The following is a 23134-nucleotide window of genomic DNA, read 5'->3' as shown; positions in this document are numbered from 1 at the left end:
GGTGTGCATGCAGTGAAGTGGAAGTTAGCTCTTTTATCTGGTTGTGTATTTTGCACCTCTGACAAATTCATGTTAGCGTATGACATTTATGTAATTTATATATACATTTGTTTTGTATGTCCTGTGTTGTATAGTGGGATTTACTTAAGCCTCTCAGACTGAAATCAACTCAATTACAAAATAGATGTTTTCCAGTAATACATCATTGCGGAGTACTCCTGCCAGCACTTTTCCCCCCCCATGCTATGTGAAAGGCCCTTACGAGCTGGGAAAACTGTCCTATTCCGTAAATATTTTTGGCCCAGAAATAGCCTGCTTTTTAGGTTCGGAAGTCGAACTGTGATCATAACCTATTGATTTTTCTTTCTCTATATAAACCCTTTGAAGAAATGGCATTTTAAAGTAGTAAATTACGACACCTGCTTGTTTACTTGCTAGTATTTCTATCTGTGTATCTTTTGCTTAAGAGTTGCATCTCAGGGCAATATGCCTTGAGTGACTGTAGTTACTGTTGCTGTGGTGTTTGTACACATAGACTTAGATGTATCTAGCAGAGCTGCAGACACTTAGGATGATGCACAGAATTGGAAAAGCTGTTGTAAATATCTGTTCCTAAGCTACTGGATCTTTTCAGTAGATTTTTTTGGTTTGTTCTGCTGATGTTTTAGGATGAGAATAGAGCATGAGCGCATTTAAGAGGAGCAGACAACTGTTGGTACTGACAGCAGCTCTCAAAACGCTGCAGTTGGTCAGTTAAGGACTAAAACACATTGACTGCCTAAAAAGCTGTTACCACGCAGTTGGGATTGCCTTGTGGCATCTTCTGCCCTTCCATGACACAAAGTTTGGTGCCTCTGTGACCTGTAGAAATGAGGAGTTTACGAGCGTTAAAGCTTGCGTGCCAGCACCACTTCCTCCGCTCCCAGCCTGGGGTTGGGAACTGGAAGAGTTTTTGTGCAGTAGCATGTTGGGTGTAGCTGCAGTGAACGGAGGTGTTCAGGAAGGGACTGGTATGTAATTGTGGCGTGAGAAGACTGGGATCTGAGCAGTCTGCTCAGGTTTTGCTGGAGCAATAAGCCTTGCTAGAGTTGCCTTGTGCCGTGTCTTTTGTATTTCACCTCTAAAGATCTGCTCGCATCAGTGAGGTGCGCGGTATCCTTGTCAGCCTTCTAGAAGGATTAATGACGCCTGTGCGGGGAGATGGTAGCGCCAGGGAACCCAGGATGGACAAAATCCAGAGCTGGTGGCACAGGAGCAGCAGAGGGAGAGTGCTCTGACAGCATAGGCTGGTGCATGCAGGGAGAGGGAAAAGATGTTCAAACACGTGTGCTGAAGTTGAAGAGTAGAAAAGTAAAAGTTAGGGTAAGATTAAAAAGCTAGCTTTAAAGACAGTGTGAGGCATGACACTTTGCCAAAATGTCCTGGCAAGAATGCGGAGTGTGCGTGTTTAGAAGTGTAGCTGGTCAGTGGTACCTCAACTGCCTGACTTGGATGGGAATCCAGCCATGGTGCTTTATTGATTGACTTTCAGCTGTGATAGGCAGGTAGGACATGCCATCAGGAAATTTTTTTTTTTCCTGTTTTTTTTTTTTGATTTTTTTTTTTTTTTTTTTTTTTTTTTTTTTTGGTGAGTGGGCATACCTGGTGTGTGTCGCTTACTTTTAGGGGGATGGTGGGGTTTTTTAGCAAGATCTGTGTTTGATGATGGCTCATTCATAATGCCTGCATAGTTCTTTCACAGTGCCTTTAATCAATATTGTCATTTTGCAGACAGAAAATAGAGGTGCATTTCTGTGTATTTTGCTTTTCCCTGCTTTGTCACTAAGCCAGCAGTATTGTGGAGCATGAAACTGCTTCTTGTCTTCCACTGTGCCTAAGCCAGATGGAGCAGGCTATTAGGACTTGCTACGGTATGGCTGTGCTGAGCCAATTCCAGCTCCTGGATTGGTTTGCGACATTACCCTGCATTACCCAGCTTAGTCTTAAAGCACTGGTGGTGTGGAGAATGATAGCAAGGCTGCCATATGCAAGAAAGGGTCGAACCAGTCCGGTTTTAGATATGGATGGTAAAATGTCATCTTAGTTAATTATTAGTCTAGCTAGATTCTCCAGTTACTCATTTGGATTACTAATGATTGGATGTTTACTCTTATGGGTAGCTACGACTTCTTCCATCTTGAGTCTCAGGTAGCTTTGAGTCCTGGGAGGATTTCTTCAGCAAGAGACTCGTACAGGCCTGCTTTATGGCCAATAACATCTGTTCTCTGATGGAGAAACTCGCTAGCAATGCTGAATGCAGTAGTGTTTAGCTTTTTGGAAAGAGCATTGCCTTGGATGCAGTTTGTGTCCTGACCATTTGCTCATTTTGGCAAATCTTAACTCCTGCGAGTTCCCAATATGCTTTTATTCATAGCAGCAAAATATTTGCCCCCCGAAAGGGGGACGGTGTGTCACAGGGAATGGTAGAAATGAGGGGCTGGGGATAGAGTAGGGACTGCCTCTTTGCTGGTAGCATGCACTGAACTCTTTGTGAACTCTGGTATTACATGCAGTTAGTTTTTGTTGGAAAGCTGAGGCTTAGTATTTATGTAGAATAGCGGCAACATCCTGCGCATGGCATACTTGCATGCATCTTAGTGTGGTAATTGTGATGGATGTGTTTATTACGCTGTATTTTGTCTGATTTAAGCTGTGCCTGGATATTTATTCTCTTTGTGCAAGTAGAAGATTAAATTACAGATGATTATGAAAAATGTCAAATTGTAAATTGAGACGACTTTTCTTTCTGTGGAAAGGCTTTTTGTTTTCTACCTTCCCTTCCTTCTCTTTCCCCACCCCCCTTCTTAACTCCAAGTTGAAGGGTGTCTGTTTATAAATCCTGCAAGTTGGTGTTTGCATTCTCCTGTATGAAAGACTTGAATAAATGATATGGGCTTATTTTTTTATGTGCTATTTTTTTTTAAGGAATTTGAATACAGTACAGTTCTTGTCAGAATTGTTTACTAGACTGTAACTATTACATATTCAAGGAATATTCTCAATCTTCAACATCTGAATAATAATTTTGACTAGAAAATTTTGTTGCCTAAACATGGAAAAATACCGAAGTATCTTGCCAGAGCTTTCGGTACTTGTGTTAGCAACTGACAATGCAGTTGAACGAAAATCTGTTGAACTCTTGTTACTTTTCAGTTTCTGAAGTGTTGAAATTACTGAGTTACCTTCACGCTTGCTTGCAGCTTGTGGAGTTTAGCAGCTGGTTCTGTGGCTGCAGTCAGTGTAAGAGAGGGAACTCCTTGCTGCAAGTGATCTGCTCTGCGGGGTTGAGATTTGACAGGAAGGTGTGTTGAAATTCTGAGGGCATGATGGGGAACAAGTGGCTGCCTGAAAGAAAATGGTAAATAAATATTTCTTAGGCGCAGAATGTAAGCATTGCAAATAATTGGTAAATGTCAAAATGGAAATGACTTTTATGTCTTCAGTAATCACAGAATATTAAGGTGTGGTGATCCAAAAGTTTAACATACCATGAAATTAAATTTGATCTAAATGGATCTATTTCACAGTTCTGTAGTGAGGCATCTGTTATTCAACTATAGCTGTTTCTTCCAGGATTTCTTTCAGGATATCCATGACTCTTCAGTGCACAGTGTTTTTTGATATATGTTGTTACTGCAGTTCAGCGTTAGAAGAATCAGAAATATTTAAGTTCACTGCTTTTAGCAGCTTTTATGGTCATCAGTGTCACTGTAGATTATTGCTGAGCTTCTGTTTTTGATGGGTTTTCAAGTGAACGCATTAAGAGGAGTCCTCAGAAAAGTATGTACATCAGGAGTTATTTAGAAATAGAATTTCCTGATGACCTTGTGACCTGACAAGCCTCTGGTGAACTTTGGCTGAAATTTCAGAATTTTGAACATTGTCAAGGTCACTGGGAAGTGCAGAAACTGATAGGTTAGCAGTAAATCAATGTTAGGTGAGTTTTTGTCATGCGTGTTCCAGAAGTATAGAGATCCTATGTCAAGGATCAACCCCCTTTATCTTACTCTTGTCCTGAATATTTGCTAGCTAATGTCTGTCTTCAAGGTCTGTGCAAGGTTGCATCCCAGCGTATGCTGTTGACTGTGTTTCTGTAATTAACAAGTGTTTTTTTCTTTTAAGCAGGGAATCATTAGCAGAATGACAGAATCAGTGAAAAGCATTGTACCAGCGTGGTTACAGAAGTATTTCAATAAAAGTGAAGATGAATGTGTAGATACAAATGAATCTACAAACCAGGAAGAGAATCCAGTAAACTATCACCATGATTATGCAAATGAAGATACCATAGTGATTGATGGGAGAGTCACGCCTGAATCAGCAAGAATTAATTTAGAAGGTATGTGAAAAATCATGTAGTATTCTGGCCATCTGTATTTATTCACAGATTTCTGGTTTTGAATCTAAATTTCTCAAGGAAGCTGGAAGGAGTGTTTTGACAGAAATAAAAAAAAAACCCAACCAAAAAAAACCCCCCCACAAAACATAATGAAAAATAAAAAACCAAAACTAAACAAAAAAACCCCAACAGCTGTTTGCGAAACTGTCTTAGCTTTAAACTGTAAACATAATTATGAAACATAATGGAGGTTGTCTTACAGCTCTTGGAAGTCATCATTTAACTTCAGGTAGTCAATTAGCCAGGTGCAAAATATTGATTCATTTGCAAGTATGCTGGGTTACATTTTCTTTTTAAAAGGTCTGGAATGAAAGTCTATCTAATTGCCTAAGGTAATAAAAACATTCATTTGTTTTATTGTCCTCAAAACAAAAAGACCAGACACTAGAATGCCAGAGAAAAATTTCTCCTCGTGTCCTGATTTGGGTTTTGTTTTTTTTTTTTTTTCCTTTGGCCTTCTTCAATCAATTTAGTAAAGTTCCTTGTTAGTTTAATGGAGAACTGGGGAACTTGGTTTATGATATTATTCTTTTTGAAATGTTTGGTAATGTTAAGGTGTGTGCATGGCTACCGTGGGGTCTTTGAAAACCTATTTGGACCCTTGGCAAAGAAGTTTGCAACCCCTTACTTTACCGCATAGAAGATTAATCTGTGTTTTGTTTCTATGCCTCTCACTGTTTCTGTAGTTCTCTGCTGTAAATTTGCATATGCTCTCATTTGAGTTTCTCTTAAATTAGCAGTTTTGTAGAACTTTTAAATTAAAAAAATTAATTTTTTTTAAGAAGAGAAGGTTTGTCTGAGCACGTGTACCTAACCATCTGTGTGGAAAATCAGCTGCTTCTGTTGGCAGAATGAAAACTAATGAGGAAATACTTTTGTCATCAGTGTCATCTAATTGTAAATAAGGAGCTTTATTGCTTTCTGTGTGGCTGTAGCTTGAGAATAAGTTTGGATGTAGGAATAGAGAAGGTCTTCATGAATGAGGAACGCATGTTGGCTTTCCTGAAGAACTGTGTGAAAGGACCTTTCAGTAAGAACAGCTGCACAGCATACTTTCTAGCTCCAAGAAATCAGGAACAGATGGACACCCTAGAACCTTTAGTAGCTTGTGTTGCAGTCTGTGGATGTTGTAGATTGATCTTACTTGCTATAGTTTATAAATTTTTTTTTATTATTATTACTATTACAATTTTAGAAAGTTTCAGCTTTCTTCAGCTCTGAGGTACCAATGTACTTCAGCTCTGAGGTACCAATGTGCTAGAGCCTATATCCCATTGCTTGGCCAGCCTTCAGCCTGATAACCCTTTCTTTATCTCAAACAAGATGGTCCTAAAAATCTACCAGTGCTTTGGAGAACTAATTACTAGTACTGTGGTGGTTAGGAAGAATGAACTAGATTAAGCTTCAGAGCAAATATCAAGAGGCTAGTAACTCAAAATCATGATCATACACAGAATTCCCAGGAGAGACTGTAGACTTACTGGGTATCAGGCAAGATACCCGTTAGCAGCTGTTCCATTCACGTGGCAAGTTGGCCCTGTGAGACCACCTCTTCCAGGCCACTGGCACTGTTTGCAGACCCTTTGGTTCATGAGCTAAAAATGCCTATCTTGCAGCTGAGGCCACGAGGTTTCCTCGTCCTTTGTGCCAAAATCTCAAAAGTTAATGGATAGGAGATAATGTTTTGCCTATAGCATGACCTGATACAGTAGAATTTGGGAGGGGGGCGACAACACCAAAACAAACAAAACCCCCCAAAATCTCTGCAAATACATGGTTTCATGTTATGCGTTCAGATTAATACCATCTTTGTTACAAGATGATATGAACTGCAGAGTTGTCGGTAACTTGCCATGTAATCTCAGATTTTGGAAAGCTTATTGCAAGCTTTATCTGCAGAAGAAGGTATTTATACATGTTTGATTTAGTGAAAGACCCAGTGTTAGAGCACTTGAGCATGGGGTCAAAATTTGGTGTTGTAATACCTCATTGTTAACTACTTCTTAGTGCAACATTAATACTTAGTATTGCAAACAGTGTCGCTGTTGTAATCAGACAGTTGGATGAAACCCTATCTGGGTGAGGAAGAAGTTAAATTCGGCTTCTCTATTTTTGTGCTTAGAACTGGCAATAGCATGACTGTTGATAGAAAACAGGTTTTGGCTTCTATGAGCTTGCCTATAGGAAAGCTAATTGTCTCCCTGTTCTTCTTTAGAACCGTCCACGAGTAGATCTGCATTGAACTTTTCGGATGTGTTAACAAGGCCCTCTCTTCATCGGAGCCATTTGAACTGTACCATGTTGGATTCCACTGTACCACATTGTCAGCCCTCTACATCATCTTCACTTGGCATTGGCAGTCCTGGACTGTCTCTTGTCAAAGAAATAAAAGATTCTACCTCTCAGCATGATGATGATAACATCTCAACAACCAGTGGCTTCTCTTCTAGAGCATCTGATAAAGGTAGTTTTCACGTTCTCTAACTGATTTTTTTTTTTTTTTTTTTTTTTTGGTATCATGAAGTACTTTGCATTCTTTAACATTCCACATCACCTTCGTAAATAAAGTAGGTGAATGTCAGCTTTGGATGTTAGAATTAAATTTAATTTTTAGTATTTTAGAAGTATATAATCCTGTCACCTTTTTAATGTAGCCATGTTTTGGAATACATTTATGAGACCCTGATATTACAGAGTTGGTGCTGATAAACACACTTTTAGCTATGTTATCTGTAAATCTTGAACTGGGATAGTAGGAATTGAAAATGACTCGCTGTAGCTTGACAGCTAGGTTGAGTGCCTAGAAGGAAGAGTGACTCAGAATATCTGACAGCTGGTTAAATGTGAATAAATACAGGTGACAAATAGAAACACAAGATGTTTTCCTGTGTTTTCACCAGGAGTCAATAAAGGAACTGTCCTGACTGAAAAAGTTTTGGGCTGCTTTTTTGGCCTTTCTTGGTAGAAGGCATCAGTTGTCAATACTGCCACGAATTCAGTAAGGAATGTACGCCATTTAAAGTTTAAAAAAAAATAAACCCAACATTGTATTGATGTAGACGGGGACCTAGGTGATCTCCCTGAGAAAGGTCAAACAGCAGGTTTGCTGATTTTTCTAGTCCCCCATATAAATGGGGATTGAGGTATGCTCAGCAAGTTCTCTGGAGAACATATTTTTACAATTCAGAGTAGATGTTGCCAGGGTTTAGCAATATAACCTGAGTTTACTAGAGCTTTCTGGTGTGTCTCCATAAAACATACATGGAAAACGGGTTGTTAAGTCTTGTTGGTTCAGCCTTTGGGGAATTTTTCCTGTTTAAAACCTGTGCAATTCTGACCTATGCTGGCCTCCAACCTTTTACCAACACAGGAAAAACTTTGTATCGTTATAGACGCACCAGTGTTTAGGCAGTTCCCTTTTATTTTACCATGAAGGAAATAAAAGTAAAATTGCTCTGCATTGGAAGCATACTATTAACTTGTACATGCTTTTGAAAGATTACTGAAAGGTAACGTGTTTGCAGTTCTGTGAACAGATTTCAAGTTCAGAGTTGATACTTGATTTTCATACCATATGTGAAATCGATCCGTTTGAAGAACTGTGGAAGTTTAGAGTGCTGGAGAAATGAGTGTTAGGGCACTTTTTCATTCTGACAGACTTATTTTTCTGTATTAAAGAACTCTGGAGTTAGTGTGATCTTTAATATGAAAGTTCTCTATGTACACAAGGCATTTACATATGGCATGTATCATTTTGGCAGATATCACAGTTTCAAAAAATACTACAGGAGCACTGCTCTGGTCCACAGAGGCTGAAAGATCTCATTCCCTCTCACAGCATCCTGCAGCTAGCTCTAAAAAACCTGCATTCAATTTATCTGCTTTTGGATCTCCCTCATCTGTAAGTACTGCACAATATTTATTTTAATCAATTTGAATGTGTAGCCATTTTACTAACCACTTAATCATAATACCTTTCTCTAGTCACTTGGAAACACTTCTGTCTTTAAGACAAGCCAGCTGGGGGATTCTCCATTTTACCCTGGGAAGACCACTTACGGTGGGGCAGCTGCAGCAGTAAGGGAGACAAAAGCGCGAATTGCTCCTTATCAGGTATGAGAACAGTAGTGGGGTGTGAGGGGAAAATGTAATTGAAGTACAGAAGGGGTAGCACTGCCAAAAGAGCTGTGGGCAGGGAGCTGAAAGTGTGGCAACAGTTCCTATTTTGCCCTCTCAGCCTACAAGAGTAGAAAAGAACAATTTATGTTTAAATTCTTTTTTTAACAGTTAACGTAGAAATCCTTGTCATAATGCACGAGAATGACAGTAGCATCTTAGGTTCTGGCTAGTTGTTTGTAGTTGGGATTTTCTGTGTTGTTAAGTCTTTCAAAAAATTCCAGTTTCTGCCATTGTCTGCCTCTGACTGTGTTAAAACATGTTAAAACAACATGTAAATAAAACCAGCAATGGCATAACTTTGAAAATTTGTGTTGAAAGTAGCAAAAGCTACCTGCCTGGTACTTGTCTGTAGATTTTACACAAGCATGCCTACACCCGTGCTACAAATGTATTGTATAAAACTGTACACTCTTTACTGTAGTAGTACCTGAAAGACAACTTTGCTGATCCTCTTCTGTTACCTAGAGGGAGGCATGCAGTCCTAAATGCAGTCTCAAGATAAACAGTAAAACGCTTTCTGTTTAAATATCATTCAGATAGCTCTTGAAAAGAACTTCTTGCCCCTAAGATTTCTTCAAGTTCTAAAATGAACCAGCAAATTAAAAATGCTGACAACTCTCAGTAGCTAGAGTTGAATCTAAAAGAAAGTCAATAAAACCTGGTTTGGTTGGAATGTGTTTAAATCAAAATGACCTTTATTTAAAAGAAAAAAAAGTCAAAAGGAACTTTATTTAAGGAACTGGAAATAAGAGTTTTCCTGACCTATTCTGGCAGTCTCTTTCTACCATAGAACAAGGGGACCTACAAGTTCTTGACTTCAGGGAAACCTTGAAAATTTGCGGTTTGTTCTGACTTGGTGTTAAATCAGACTTCAGAACACTGAAAACTTCCTGTAAGCTAGGAACCCTCTTTGGTCAGCTATTTTTATTTTTTACAAAATAAACGTGGATTATGCTGAAAAGAGGAACCAAAATACTAGGCTTTTAAAGAGAGACTAGCTTGCTTGTTGCTGCATGCTGTAGATGACAGTGAGTCTTGCTTGTGTTTTTTACGTGCTGGATAGTCTGCTTCCTCTCTTCACAAAGCAGCGTGGTAAGCATGATGTGGTTAGATGAGGGGTTTAACATAATTTAAAAAAAAAAGTCACACTGAAAGGAGTTTTTTTGAATCATATTCAAAGTCATGTGATGTAAAAAAAACCCAAGTCTACTTTTTCAGTGTAATACGTTTAGATCTGTTACAGTTCAAATCAGATATTTATCTTTTTAAATAGAGTAAAAAGATCTGCAGTCAACTGTAATCTTGGGGGAAGGGAGGAAATGAGAGAAGTAAAACTAAAAATTCCTGGTGATGATTGTATACATTGGTTTTAAGATGGTACACTTACACCATCATGAAACTCTGAGTTCTGTTCTGTTATTGAAAGTACTTTCTGTAGCACAAGCCTTTGCTTCAGTTCTGTTTTCCTGATTACTGCTGCAGAGACTCTACAGGCCCAACATCTTCCCTTTTATGACCTTTTGCATTTAAGTATATTTTTTGTTACTTCATCCCGTGTGCAAGATGTGTGGGGTCCCACTTAAACTTCTATAAAGTCAGTAGAGTATATTTTCTTCTTCGTGGCCTGAATGCCCAGTGAATGTGTTTTTCTCTGTCATCACAAGACTATTGGTTATATATCATCAGTGTAGCAATAGGGCATAAAATACATGCATATTTAATCCAAAGTCAAGCATCATAACATTTGCAATGCTGATTTTTCAGCCACCAGTAAGAAGACAGATGAAAGCTAAACAAGCAAATGTGCAATCCTATGGTGTGACAAGTTCCACAGCACGGCGCATCTTACAGTCACTGGAGAAGATGTCAAGTCCTTTGGCGGTAAGTGGCACTCCATTTAATCTGTTTTATTTCATGTGTTTGAAAAAGATAGTAAATGTGCCAGTATAGGATGAAGATCTTCCTTATGTAGTGTACAATTTAATTTATTGCACTGTTTTTTCAACAGGATGCTAAAAGGATTCCGTCTCCTGTTTCTAGTCCACTGTCTTCTGTAAGTTGATCACAACCCCCCCATGTTTTTGTTGGATGGAACCCTCTCTTAGGAAGAAGATCATCCTCTAATATTTCGGTTTTTTTTCCCCTTTAGCCATTGGACAGAAGTTTGCTGGATGTTACTAGCTTCCAATCCAGACGAAAACAGGTAAGAACCAGTAACATCTTAAGCTGAGATAGGTAGATAGATAACTTTCTATGCTTTATAGCTATTAGAAGAAATGTCACAAACCTCAATGACAGCATACATGTGGATTCAAGTTAATATTAGCATTGTGTGAATTATAGCTGTCTTGGCCATGCGGAAATTGCTAAAAATGTCTTCTCTACCCACACTAGATGAAGGACTGTGAAGATTACTCAGGTTAGGAGTGATATTATCTTTGTGTGGTGGTGTATTGATATGCCAGTCAAGAACAACGTCTCTAGAACACACAAAGTAGTTTTATCTTGTCTTGCAACTTGGGGTTAAGTTGCACATTGATCTTTCTATTTAGGAAAGCTTTCTCTTGCAGAAATGATCAGAAATAGAGAAATACTGATTGAGTCATCATACAGACCTTGTGCAGACTTCCATATTCATTTTGAGCAGAAGAATAATGCTTACATTTTTTATTACTGCTCAAAATAAGGAGAAGGAAAATTATTAAATCTTGTCACTTCTGTAACCTTATGTTCCTAAATTCCTATTTGGAGATAGCACTGAATTGGTGATAATGCGTTATTTCCTTCATTTTTGTTAAAAAAAAAAAGAATAATGTTATTTAATCACTTTAATTTGGGGTATCACTGAGTTTATTAAATTGTAAAACCCACAAAAGGCCACTTTAAGATCAGGCAACCGAAGGAACAAAAGTGCGGTTTTTCTTCCGTGCAAACTTTTCATCTGCTATTTTAATGAGAAATGGACAGACTGTCTCAAGAAGGTTCTATGCTAATCCCTTGATCAGAAGTATAATTAATTTTAGTCACTTCAGAGTTTACAAACATCTTGGATTTCCTGTAACATTTTTTTTCCGTATGGTAAATAACAAGAATGTTGAAAAGTAGAGCATATAATTTCCTTACCATATATATTATCCAAATAATTGAAAACAAAGCTGGTATGGATTCTCAGTTAAATTGTGGAATTACACCTGTGATGAGGCATTAAGAAAGATCTACCAGATTTGCAGCATAGAGCCTGACGTCAGTCAGAAAGTGAATGTTGCACACAGCTGTCACTGGGTAAAAGTAGAGAAATTGTCTATTCATAATGCTTGAATTCATAAAGTTTGGCAGGGGAAGGGTAGCCCTTGATGAGGAGAGGGTTGTGTGTGCCAAGGAGAGGGCTGTGTGTTTTCCTGCTAAAGCAAACGTATGGTTGACAGAACACTTGAGCACTCAGGCAAAACTTTTGCAGGTATTTTTTTGTGGTATTTTTCTTATTTCGAGGATCTGCACCAGACAGAATAGCTCTTAGCGTATTAAACATCTAACTGGGAGACTTTCATTTTTTTTTTTAATTGTACATTCCTGTCTAACGAATTTGATATCCTTCCATGATAAGGTCACCTGTCTAGTGGGTGAAGGGAAGGTGGTGGATATAGTTTTCTGGATTTTAGTAAGGCTTTTGATACTGTCCCTCACAGCATCCTTCTGGACAAGTTGTCCAACCGCGGGATGATCCAGTAGATGGTGTGCTAGCTGAAGAACTGGCTGAACGGCAGGGCGCCAAGGGTTGCAGTGAATGGGGCTACATCTGGCTGGCGACCAGTCACTAGTGGTTTTCCTCAGGGCTCAATTCTAGGGCCAGTTCTGTTCAATGATTCGTCAGTGACCTGAAGGCAGGAGTTGGATGCACCATTAGCAGGTTTGCTGATGATGCTAAACTGGGAGCTGCTGTTGACTCTCTTGAGGGACAAGAGGTGTTGCAGAGGGATCTAAATGGATTGGAGCATTGGGCAATCATCAATGGCGTGAAATTGAACAAGAACAAATGCTGGGTCTTCATCAATGACATAGGCAGTGGGATTGAGGTGCACCCTCATCAAGTTTGCAGACAACACCAAGAGTGGTGCGGTTGACACACCTGAGGGTTGGGATGCCATCCAGAGGGACCTGGACAAGCTCAAGAAGTTGGGTCCATGTGAATCTCGTGAGGTTCAACAAAGCCAAGTGCAAGGTCCTGCACCTGGGTCAGGGCAAGCCCTGGTATCAATCCAGGCTGGGGGATGAAGGGATTGAGAGCAGCCCTGCAAAGAAGGACTTGAGAGTACTGGTGGATAAGAAGCTGGACACGAGCCAACAATGTGTGCTCGCAGCCCAGGCGGCCAACCCTATCCTGGGCTGCATCAAAAGCAGCATGGCCAGCAGGGCGAGGGAGGTGATTCTGCCCCTCTGCTCCACTCTGGTGTGAGACCCCACCTGGTGCCCTGCGTCCAGCTCTGGGGCCCTCAGCACAGGAAGGGCATTGACCTGTTGGAGTAGGTCCAGAGGAGGGCCACAAAAATGATCCGAGGGCTGGAGCACCTCTCCTGTGAGGACAGGCTGAGGGAGTTGGGGTTGTCGAGCCTGGAGAAGTGAAGGCTCTAGGGAGATCTTATTGCGGCCTTTCAGTACTTAAAGGGGGCTTATAGGAAAGATGGGGACAGACTTCTTAGCAGGGCCCGTTGCAATAGGACAAGGGGCAATGGTTTTAAACTAAAAGAGGGTAGGTTTAGACTGGATATAAGGAAGAAATTTTTTACAATGAGGGTGGTGAAACACTGGAACAGGTTGCCCAGAGGGGTGGTAGATGCCCCATCCCTGGTAACATTCAAGGCCAGGTTGGATGGGGCTCTGAGCAACCTGAGCGCTGTCCCTGCTCACTGCAGGGGGGTTGGACTAGATGACCTTTAAAGGTCCCTTCCAACCCAAACTTTTCTGTGATTCTGCACCCGGGATGGAATGATGCCAGGCATAAGTACAAATTGGGAGAGGAGTGGCTGGAGAGCAGCCCTGCAGAAAGGGATCTGGGGGTGCTGGTTGGCAGCAGGTTCAATATGAGTCAGCAGTGCGTCCTGGCAGCCAAGAGGGCAAACCGTGTCCTGGGGTGCATCAAACAGAGCATCATCAGCCAGTCAAAAGAGGTGATTATCCCACTGTATTCAGTGTTGGTGCGGCCTCACCTTAAGTACTATGTGCAGTTCTGGGCCCCACAGTTTAAGAAGCATGTGAAGGTCCTTGGAAGTGTCCAGAGGAGGGCAACAAAGCTGGGGAAGGGGCTGGAAGGCATGTCCTATGAGGAGCAGCTGAGGACACTGGGCTTGTCCAGCTTGAAGAGAAGGAGGCTGAGGCGTGATTTCCCTGCTCTCTATGGCTTTCTGAGGAGGGGGCAAGGTCCCTGGGATCCAGTGCCAGGACTTGAAGCTGCATCAGTCGGGGGAGGTTCAGACTTGACAGGAGGAAACATTTCTTTACTGAGAGGGTGCTCAAACCCTGGAACAGACTTCCTGGAGAGAGGTGCTTGATGCCCCCTGTCTGTCAGTGTTTAAGAGGCATTTGGACAACGACCTTAATACCACCCTTTATCTTCTGGTCAGCCCCAAAGTGGTCAGGACTAGATGATTGTTGTAAGTCCTTTCCAACTCAACTATTCGATTCCGATTCTAATTCTATTCTGTTTACATTTAAAAACAGCAACGGAGCATCCTTCATTCAAAATGGGCTTGTCAACTTAAATAAACCACATTTTACTCAAGGTTTCAAAACTAGTATAATAATTTTTAGAAAGAAGTACTTTTATTCACTTTACAGATATTACTGCATGAATTTTATCATCAAGAGTTGGGAGATACTGTGATACTAATTTAAATAATAGCATGGATCCTAAGTCTGATTATTCTGATCCTTAAGACAGAGCCTTTGTTAAATCTTGTAGACTTGGGGTCTTTCTTGTTTCATAATTCAGTTAAGTCAGTTCTGCAGAATGTACAGTGTTTCTGTTAAAAATTAACTCTTGTCCGTGAAAATGCTTTGACAAGGAAAGTAAAACCAGTACTTTTAAGTGCATCTAATATAAATATAAAACATTGGAACATATTTTAATGAATGAGAGACTATTTTAAAATTATTTGTCAACTTTTTTTTTTTTTGGAAGTGTAACTTTAAAGGAGGAAAATGTAGGAAAAATGAAACCCAGAAGCTTGTATAATTAGCCGCTTAACATTTTGAATGTTAAATTAATGGATTAAGCCAGTAAAAAAATATCACAATGTGGGCAGAGGAGAGGAAAAGATGGAAGCATATTACAGTAACATGAGTTATTTTGATTATAGTAACATGAATTATTTTGCCTATGAAGTTAACTGGCAAACTTTGAAACAGGATTCAGTCAGACTTTGGCTACTTCCATAGCTTTTTGGATTTCACAACTTGGTTTTCTGGTGATTTCCCTCTGCAAGCTGAATGCTCTCAACGCTTCGAAATAGTTTTCACTGGGTGCTGAGACTGATGGGAGGTTTATAGTTCTGTAACGTTTTTCATTCAGTAAATGCTGTGGTAATTTGAATGGATGCAAAGATAAATTGATTGTTGCTTCCCTTTCAAGATGGAATCACAGCTTCCACCTGTCCAGAAACTCGTGACACCAAAGGTGGTCCCTCTGTCGAGTCGGACCCAGTATTTTAAACCATCTCTGAGTCCAGCTACTGATTCCAGCAAAATTCACCAGAGGGTAGATACAAAGCACAAAGTAAGTAAGTTTTCCGGTCCTTATCTGCCTACTTTTTACAAGCTTGGAATGTCTCTAACCAGTTATTCTACTAAGTCACTCTTCTTGGCGGAATACTGATTGTATGGTTGAGGTAAGCGTTAAGACAGTGGGAACCATTGTGAAAGAGATACTTTGAGGTTTTATGGATTTAATTGTATTTTTGGAACAGTAAGTGGCTGGTGGTTACTTTTAGAACATGATAAAGTGCTGTTGGGTCAGGCTGTTGTCAGTGAAATAATGTTAAAATACAGAAAAATTTTCCTTTTCATATGCTCCTATACACAAAGCTGTCACTGATGGAATATGCTGATGCTGTATCTAAATTCTTTCAGGTGAGCTACAGGATCCAAGTGAGATTTCTGACAATAACCCATTCTGATCACTTTGGTGTAGATGGAGCCCTTGATAAACTTTCCTTAAAACAAGATTGGCATCTCTTTCAGAAAAAAAACCCACCCATGGTTCCAGTATCAATCAATGTAAAAATGATCAGGTGTTAAATCTATGGGCCAGAGATCAAAGTGGATAGTCATAGTGGTTAGGGAACAAGCTTAAGTAGATGAGGTATATCTAGTGGTATAAATTAAAAAACAAAACAAAAACAAAAAACCCCCACAAAACTTCTGTGGTTGTTTGTCTTTGCTTTGTATATAGTTTATAAACACATTCAGCTGAATCTTGAAATAAATCAAACTTAATTTGCAGGGCATGAGAGAGAAAAGTTTTCCTGCAGAACAACAAGTAAAACCATCTGAAAGGTATGAAAAATCTATTAATTTTAAAACACTTGAAAGAAGAAAGCTCTCTCCTTTGTTACTTCGGTCTGCATGCCTGTCTTCTTTTGGAAAGGCAGTAACAGTTCTCTTTGAAGTGGATGGAAAATACAGTGAAAAAAATTATATTGCAAGAGAGTTGAACTGTTTGCATCTTGATGTTCATTTGGGGGGCAGCTGTTAGTTTCAGTTAATTTAATTGTTCAGAGTCCGAAAGCTTTGTTCTAAAGTAATGACACTTTCTGAAAGATTCTTTATAGGGTGAAGTGGCTTACATACAGTTCAGGACTATATTTATTTTTTTTCTTTTTTTTTTAAAAAGCAAAAACCCGGAGGAAGATAGTTTTTTAATGTTCCTTTCACGGTGAAGTCACTTGTCTGCTCTGTGAGTTTGCATGAAAAACAGGAGCCCTTTAGAATCATCTGAGGCCAAATGCCAACTTGTCTCTCAAACACAATATTCCAGGAGAGTTAATAATTGTATTCCTTGTTGAGGAGATTGTCTTGCATTACACTGCTTGCTTGGTTTAGGTAGAATGACCTCACCTCCAGGTAATATTGATGGTTCTCCCTTCTGGGCAACTAGTCTTTTTGGGTAATGCTTGAATTAAGACACTTTGCATTCGAAGGTTACACTTTTTTGGAGGATTCATCCCTTTCAAACAACAGTAGGAGGGAATTGTATTTTGTTGTCTCTATGTTCATCTTCCAAGCAATTCTTATGTTGCCTTGGGCATTCTTTGGCTTGCAAAAGAACCCCAAACCAGCCCTTTGTTTTGGCATCTAATAGTTTGACTTCACAGCAACCACCTTTTCAGGGGTGTAAGAAATTGGCTCTCAGGTTTTGGCATGGGTGCAAACAGATGTTAGGTTTTAATTGTGGGTTTTCAAACTGTTCTAAATTTTCTTTGGTAGAAATCCTTTCTCCTCCTCCATGTAGAAAGGAGATCCAAAAAACTGATACTGCTTTTTATTTGGTTCACAAGTTTTATTGCTATGTTCTACTTTAGTCTCTAGAGTACATGGCCCTTTTAAAAAATTCTTCTACAAAGCCAGTCTCTGTTGGGTGTCATGTTCTTGAGCAGGAAGACAACACTGGTAAGGGGCAGCTGGCCAGAGTCCCTTTGTGCAGCTAACCTGCAGTACTTTGGTATGTCTTTGTTCAGCCTACCAAAGGCTGTTTAGTTTTTTAACTTGGGTCAGAATTGTAGATGGGACTTAACTTGCTTGAAGACAGAAAACTGTCTTTGCTCCTTAGAAGCTGACAGGTGTTAACAGAAAAGAGGAATATAGGCTATTATAGACAGGCAATAATTGTCTGAATAAAGCTCTGTTTTGACATAAGGTTTTTTTCAGAATTCAAATTGATTGTCAGTTTGGATTAGAGAAAAGTTTGAGCATATGGCCTTAAGGGTCTGGCTTCCTCTCAGTGGTCACAGTGCTAAGCAAGACTGTTTGCAAGTATCTGACAAGTTCAGACCAATTCTCTTCCTCAGTCTTCTGGAAACTTGACCTGGTGTCTTTTAGTGTGATCAAATGTACTTTTGTAATGACTGACTGCTTGGCTGCAGGATAAGCTTTGATATGGTAATTTTTTCCAGGGATACTCCATTTCTATGCCATAAGGCTTTTTATTGTTGTTATTCCCTAGTTCGCTTCTGTTTTGGGGTGAGGTGAGGTGTGGGTTGGGGGATTGGAGGGGGTTGTTTGTTTTGAGGTTTTTTGGGTTTTTCTTTTTCTTGTCCCTTCCTACTTGGATTAGGAAATCTTTCTGGTTTGGATCTAGGCTTTTGTAATGAACAGAGAAATGTCTTTGTATGCCTTACAAAAGGGATCTGTATTCATGTCTGAAAAGACTTCTGGAATGTTGGCACACCCAAACACCTCTGCTGCTTCTGCTGATGGCCCCAGGAAAGCCAGAGCTGCGTCTGAAGCTTTTGCCATATTATCTTGCCACACAAGTTTAAGCCTCTCTGTTCCGTAAGAGCTGTTGGCAGCATTTCATGTGCGCACGCACATGCACGTGCGCGCTTGCTCGCACTCTCTCTCTCTCTGGAGATGTTTTTAGTTGTTCTTTTATATCCCTGCAAAGATACACACTCATCACACAATTGGAGAACTGGCAGTCAAAATTTCAGATGTTTGGACTATTAAAAGGAAACATTAGAAAATAACAATCTAAATCAGTTTTTCTATTTCAGGTCTGCTGGCTTAGTCATCATTCCTTTATGGATGTTGTGACTGTTTATTATATATGTCCTTCTCATTGATGCTCTTATTAATGCAGCTTTTGCTGTTTAAAACATCAGATATTTACCAGCATTTAGCAACTTGTGGAACAGTTTTTTCTGATTCCGATTAGAAGGTGTCAGTTCTAGGACTAATAGTGGCTATAATAGCTTGAAACAATTAGTTGAGAAGTTTAATTTTTTTCATTTTCCTTTCCCCCCTACCCCCCCCCATCCCTTTCTAAACCTATCTATTGTTATTTTGTGCCAGCAATTTGACCTACCACAAATTCAGTCCTCCTGCATCCAATGGTCATATATCAAAGCCTGGACAACAACAACAGGTAAGGGATTCTTAGGCTAATTGCTCTCACTGAGATGACTGAAGTAACTAGCGAAGTATGCCAGTTTTATTGCCTCATAGTAACTTATAATAATGCCACTTCAGTTTTGTGGTTGTTTTGCTGTGGGTTTCAGGGCAGGCTCCAATTTATTTCTTTAAGTGCCTCAACTTTGGTTTTATATTTTCAAAATCTTTAGTCCTATTATTTTGGAGATGCTTCATACTATAAAGGTTCTCCTTAGCGGTTGAATGAATGAATTTTGGTGGAGGTTTGTAGAGTTTTTATAAAGGAATGATGTTTGAAACAAGTGCCAATAAGTAAACAAAGTTTATTTAATTTGTTGTTTCATATTTAAGTCATGTAGAAAGATACAGGCCAAGAGTCTGAAGCAGAAGGCAGTGTTCTGCATGTCTGCTAATGATCATTCACAATTTTTGGCACTTAATCAAACACATTGTGAGGATTTTTTTTTCTTGTTTTAATGGGAAAAGTCCATTTAATAAAATTATGGTCATGACTATCCTGAAGATTATTTTTCTGATTGGATGTTATGCAAGCTGCCTGCTACTGGATCTTAAATATAAAAAATTTAAATCAGTCTTCTGGCTGATGCAAAATGATAGTAAATACTGGAGAATGTTTCTATAATACAAATGGTCTGAATATTGAGGTCTAATAGAATCTTCAAATCAAAGCTGAAAGATGTAAGCTGTAGGATACATTAACTTTCTTCAGTAGCAACTTACATCTCTGCTTAGTCACTTCTGGGCAGATCTTGGTACTACTGTGCAAATTGTGGTTAGACTGGCTATTCCCATTTAAACCCTAACTAATCTAATCTTGGTAATCAAATCGTTTAAAAGGCAAGGGTAAGACCAGAAGTTTTTAAGGTGCACTGGTTGCTGAGTTTTAAATTTGGATCCCAATGCATGGTGTAGACTTGATTTACCAGAGTATGATCTTGTGTGCTGCTAGTCAGGCTTTCTTTTTTAGCGTTTTGTGCTTTTGTTTGGTTTGGGGGTTTTGGTACTCTAAGGAACCCACACACTTCTTGAAACATTATCTTTTTCCAAGTTCACTGCAGTAGTGACTTCAGAAACTTTGGCAGCTACCCTACCTATTTTTGCAAGAGGAACACTTTCTCGTTTGTCTTGAGAGTGCACTCTTAATTGAAGAGATGAGAGGATAGTTAGAAAGGGTGATGTTTCTCTAGATCTTTAAGAACTAAAGTACAGAAAACAAAAATAAATATGATCTGTGCCTCTGTCCGTTCTGCACAAGTAACAATTTTGAGCTAACTTTCAGTATTCTTGCTGGACAAGTAATGAACGTAGTATCGCATGGAAACAGGCCTGCCATAAATGCAAATAAATGACGTGGCAGGCTGGGGAGGTTAGGATTCCTTTTGAAAACTTGCTTTGTCTTAATCTATGGATCTTTCTGTTATATTTAACTTTGTTAAGAAATTAAGGTGGAACAGGGTAGGAAGCTAGTATGTGTTGTAAAAGGGAAAAATTAAAATTTACAATAATTGAATTTTACACCTAGGAAGTGGAGGAACCAGTACTACCAAGAGTACCCCTACCCATCAGTACTGCATCGCTGCCTTCATTCAACTTTAGTTTTCTTGCCAGTAGTACTGTCCCATCGTCACCAAGCACTGTTTCAACAGCAGTGATGAACAAGGTAAATCTTTGTTGTATATTGTGAATACTTTTTTAGGATGAGTATACATGTGCTTTGTTGCATGTTAACTTCTTCCATGGTACTTGTGAAACTAACCAACATTAGTTTATATCCTGGTGAATAAATCAAGGCTGTATTCCGATTTGGAGGTGGAAGGAGGCATAAAGTTTTGGTTTGGCCTTTGTCCATCTTGTACTTTGCAAACTTCTAGTTAACATAATTGTGTAACTGCTTCAAATGCTATCGAGATTTTGTTGGGATTTTATGCCAAGTTACGTTATAAGATTAGAGTGTTAATGGTCATATAAGCCTAGTGTAGAATATGAGCCTAGGATGCAATAATTGGAATATTATTTCAGTAAAATAAACATTCGTCTGTTCCAGCATACTTGAATCTATGTTTTGTATGTTTTGAAGCAGGTATCTGCTTTAACATGTTGAGGTATTTGCTGAAGCTCTGACTACAGTGGAGCTGAGTTAGTTTAAGGTTCTTAAGCTGCCCAGTCTGCTTTTCCATATATTTAATATATTTAGATCTACATAGCGTATCAATTTTTTCTCCTGGTCTGTGGGATTTGGTTTTGATCATACATGCTCACTTGAAAGCTTCGTTTTATTGTAACTCTTGTCTGTGGATTAGAAATAAGTATCAAACATCAGATTTCCCAACTTTGCTGCAGAACATCTGTTAGATAGTGAATTCAGGTAGTTGCTATTGTTTCGCCAGGGTTTTTTTCTTTCAGGTACAAACCTTAATTCTTTTGAAAATACAGGTACAACCAGCAAGTAGTGTTGGCAGTCCTGTGTTCAGATTTTCATCTCCAATTGTGAAGTCTACTGAGGCAGGAGTGCTACCTCCGTTGTCTGTAAGTAAAATAAATAAAGCTCCACCTTTTCTCAAGGCTTTAGTAGAATATTGTAGAACAATAAAGCAGAATTGGCCCTGATAATGGGGAAAACAAATGTTGTCATCCAGCATGTATACCAAAAGTTTGAAGACTGGATTTCAGATTATTGTTATTTGTGTGTGAAACTTGATAAAAGTTTCTTTAGTTTCAGAATCTGAAAAAATCTCTCTCTTTTTTCATAGCAGATTGGGTTTACATTTAGCGTTCCTGTTTTAAAATCAGCAGTGCATTCTGGATCCAGTGATACGCCAGTGACGTCCTTACTTAAACTAGGTAACAGAAATTTTAGCATTTCAGTTCTGAAGTGCTGATTTTCTTTTTTCGTATATTAAATAGTAAATCTGTCCTTTCTGAGCATATTAGCAATTCCAGGCAAAGTGTGTTTTCAGTGACAGATCTGCTTTTAACCAAATTGTAATTATAAACAGTTGTAAACAAGGTAGAATTTTGAAGATTCTTATATAAGAAGCATGAAACTTGGAAATTCTTGTTTCTAGCAAATATGAATGTATTTTAAGTGGATTTCTTTGTGAAAGGTGTTTTTTGTTTTGTTTTTAAAGATACTGCTGCTGTAAACAGTACCAGCAATAAGAGGGAAAAAGAAGACGACTACAATGGCTCCTCCAAACCTATGAAGATCTTAAAGGAAGGAAGTGTGTTAGACATTCTAAAAAGCCCTGGTGAGAGAATGAACTTCATTTAAAAAGATATTGCAAAAAAGACGCTAGCATATAACTACATTGATTTTTTTTTTTTTTTTTAAAAACCCACCACAACGACAACAAACCCCACTTTGTCACAGCTAATGGAATATTAGCTATAAATACAAACATAGCAGAGCATTACGTTAAATGCTGCATCTGTTAGCGTTGATCCCCCCTTCTGTTCTAGGTGGCTTTTATTGCTAATAGGAAAACTGCAACTTCAAACCAGATGCGTTGCTTTTCCTTTATGTGTTAGGATGTAATTATAAATGAAGTATAGAGAAAATTAGTCAAATAATCAGTGTTTCATTTTAATAGAATTTATGGAATTGGAAAGGAAATGTTTGTAAAATGCTTTACCAACATCCCTCTCCCACTTTCACCATCTCTGGAAATTAAGAATAGTGAAGTCAGTTTCATTCCTAAAGATGTTTCAAAAGCTGCAAATCTTTTGGCCTTAAATGATAATAGTTATTATGGATCCAAATGTAAATTTTAAGTAGAAGTGGGCTGTTTCACTTTAAAAACCCTTTTCGCATTTTTAGTTTTATGTAATTGCAGTGTTTTCAAATGTTTAATGAAGTGTGTGTAGATGATGTTTTTTGTTTTAAGAAAGGGACTATTGAATTTGATCTTTTCCTATAAGCCTTCAGTTGCATCAGGGCTTTTTTTTTGTTTTTTGTGAAGTGACAAAGCTATATACTTTTTAAGAAGACAGTGCCTTTTTATATTGGAAGAGCTAAGTGAGGGAAGATAACACTGTGCATTTTCTTTAAGAAAAGGCCTATGAGTGAAGTAGCATTAATTTTCTCTATCAGTTTAAAAGAAGCAGGATCTAAATCCACACTGTTCAAAGACTCCACTCCTGATATAAAAAAACCCAACCCATAATAACACTTTCTTCATTTTAGCTTTACAAGAGATTTGTGCTGCTATTTAACATGCATTGCCGTCGCATTTTCTTTAGTATTTTCATATTGGTGTTTCTTGTTTTCTGTTAAAATTGGCATCTTTAAATAAGGAGTTGGCCTGTGTGCAGTGCATTTTGCACAAAGGTTATAGATAACGATTTTTCTGTTGTCTT

At 38.8% G+C, this 23134-nt stretch overlaps 1 protein-coding gene across 4 annotated transcripts in view; it reads left to right on the top strand.

The window, feature by feature from the left end:
- Positions 1-23134, top strand: part of NUP153 (nucleoporin 153) — a 48562-nt gene that overhangs the window by 13318 nt on the left and 12110 nt on the right. For 2 of the 4 annotated variants that reach the window (XM_035893447.1, XM_035893446.1), the window contains exons 2-15: positions 4162-4378; positions 6654-6902; positions 8200-8339; positions 8423-8551; positions 10382-10498; positions 10626-10670; positions 10767-10820; positions 15243-15386; positions 16113-16165; positions 18680-18752; positions 20301-20438; positions 21212-21304; positions 21529-21619; positions 21907-22026. In XM_035893447.1, coding sequence (XP_035749340.1) covers positions 4162-4378; positions 6654-6902; positions 8200-8339; positions 8423-8551; positions 10382-10498; positions 10626-10670; positions 10767-10820; positions 15243-15386; positions 16113-16165; positions 18680-18752; positions 20301-20438; positions 21212-21304; positions 21529-21619; positions 21907-22026 — 1663 coding nt within the window. Of the gene's footprint in view, positions 1-3376; positions 3398-4161; positions 4379-6653; positions 6903-8199; positions 8340-8422; positions 8552-10381; positions 10499-10625; positions 10671-10766; positions 10821-15242; positions 15387-16112; positions 16166-18679; positions 18753-20300; positions 20439-21211; positions 21305-21528; positions 21620-21906; positions 22027-23134 lie in introns of those variants that run through there. The other 2 variants (XM_035893448.1, XM_009637953.2) reach the window with 2 other exon arrangements.

This window comes from Egretta garzetta, unplaced genomic scaffold, assembly GCF_000687185.1.
Source record: "Egretta garzetta isolate BGI_Z169 unplaced genomic scaffold, ASM68718v1 scaffold14, whole genome shotgun sequence".
Classification (NCBI taxonomy): Eukaryota; Metazoa; Chordata; class Aves; order Pelecaniformes; family Ardeidae; genus Egretta; species Egretta garzetta.
The sequence above is the reverse complement of the archived record's forward strand: the minus strand, read 5'-3'. Positions and strand labels throughout refer to the sequence as shown.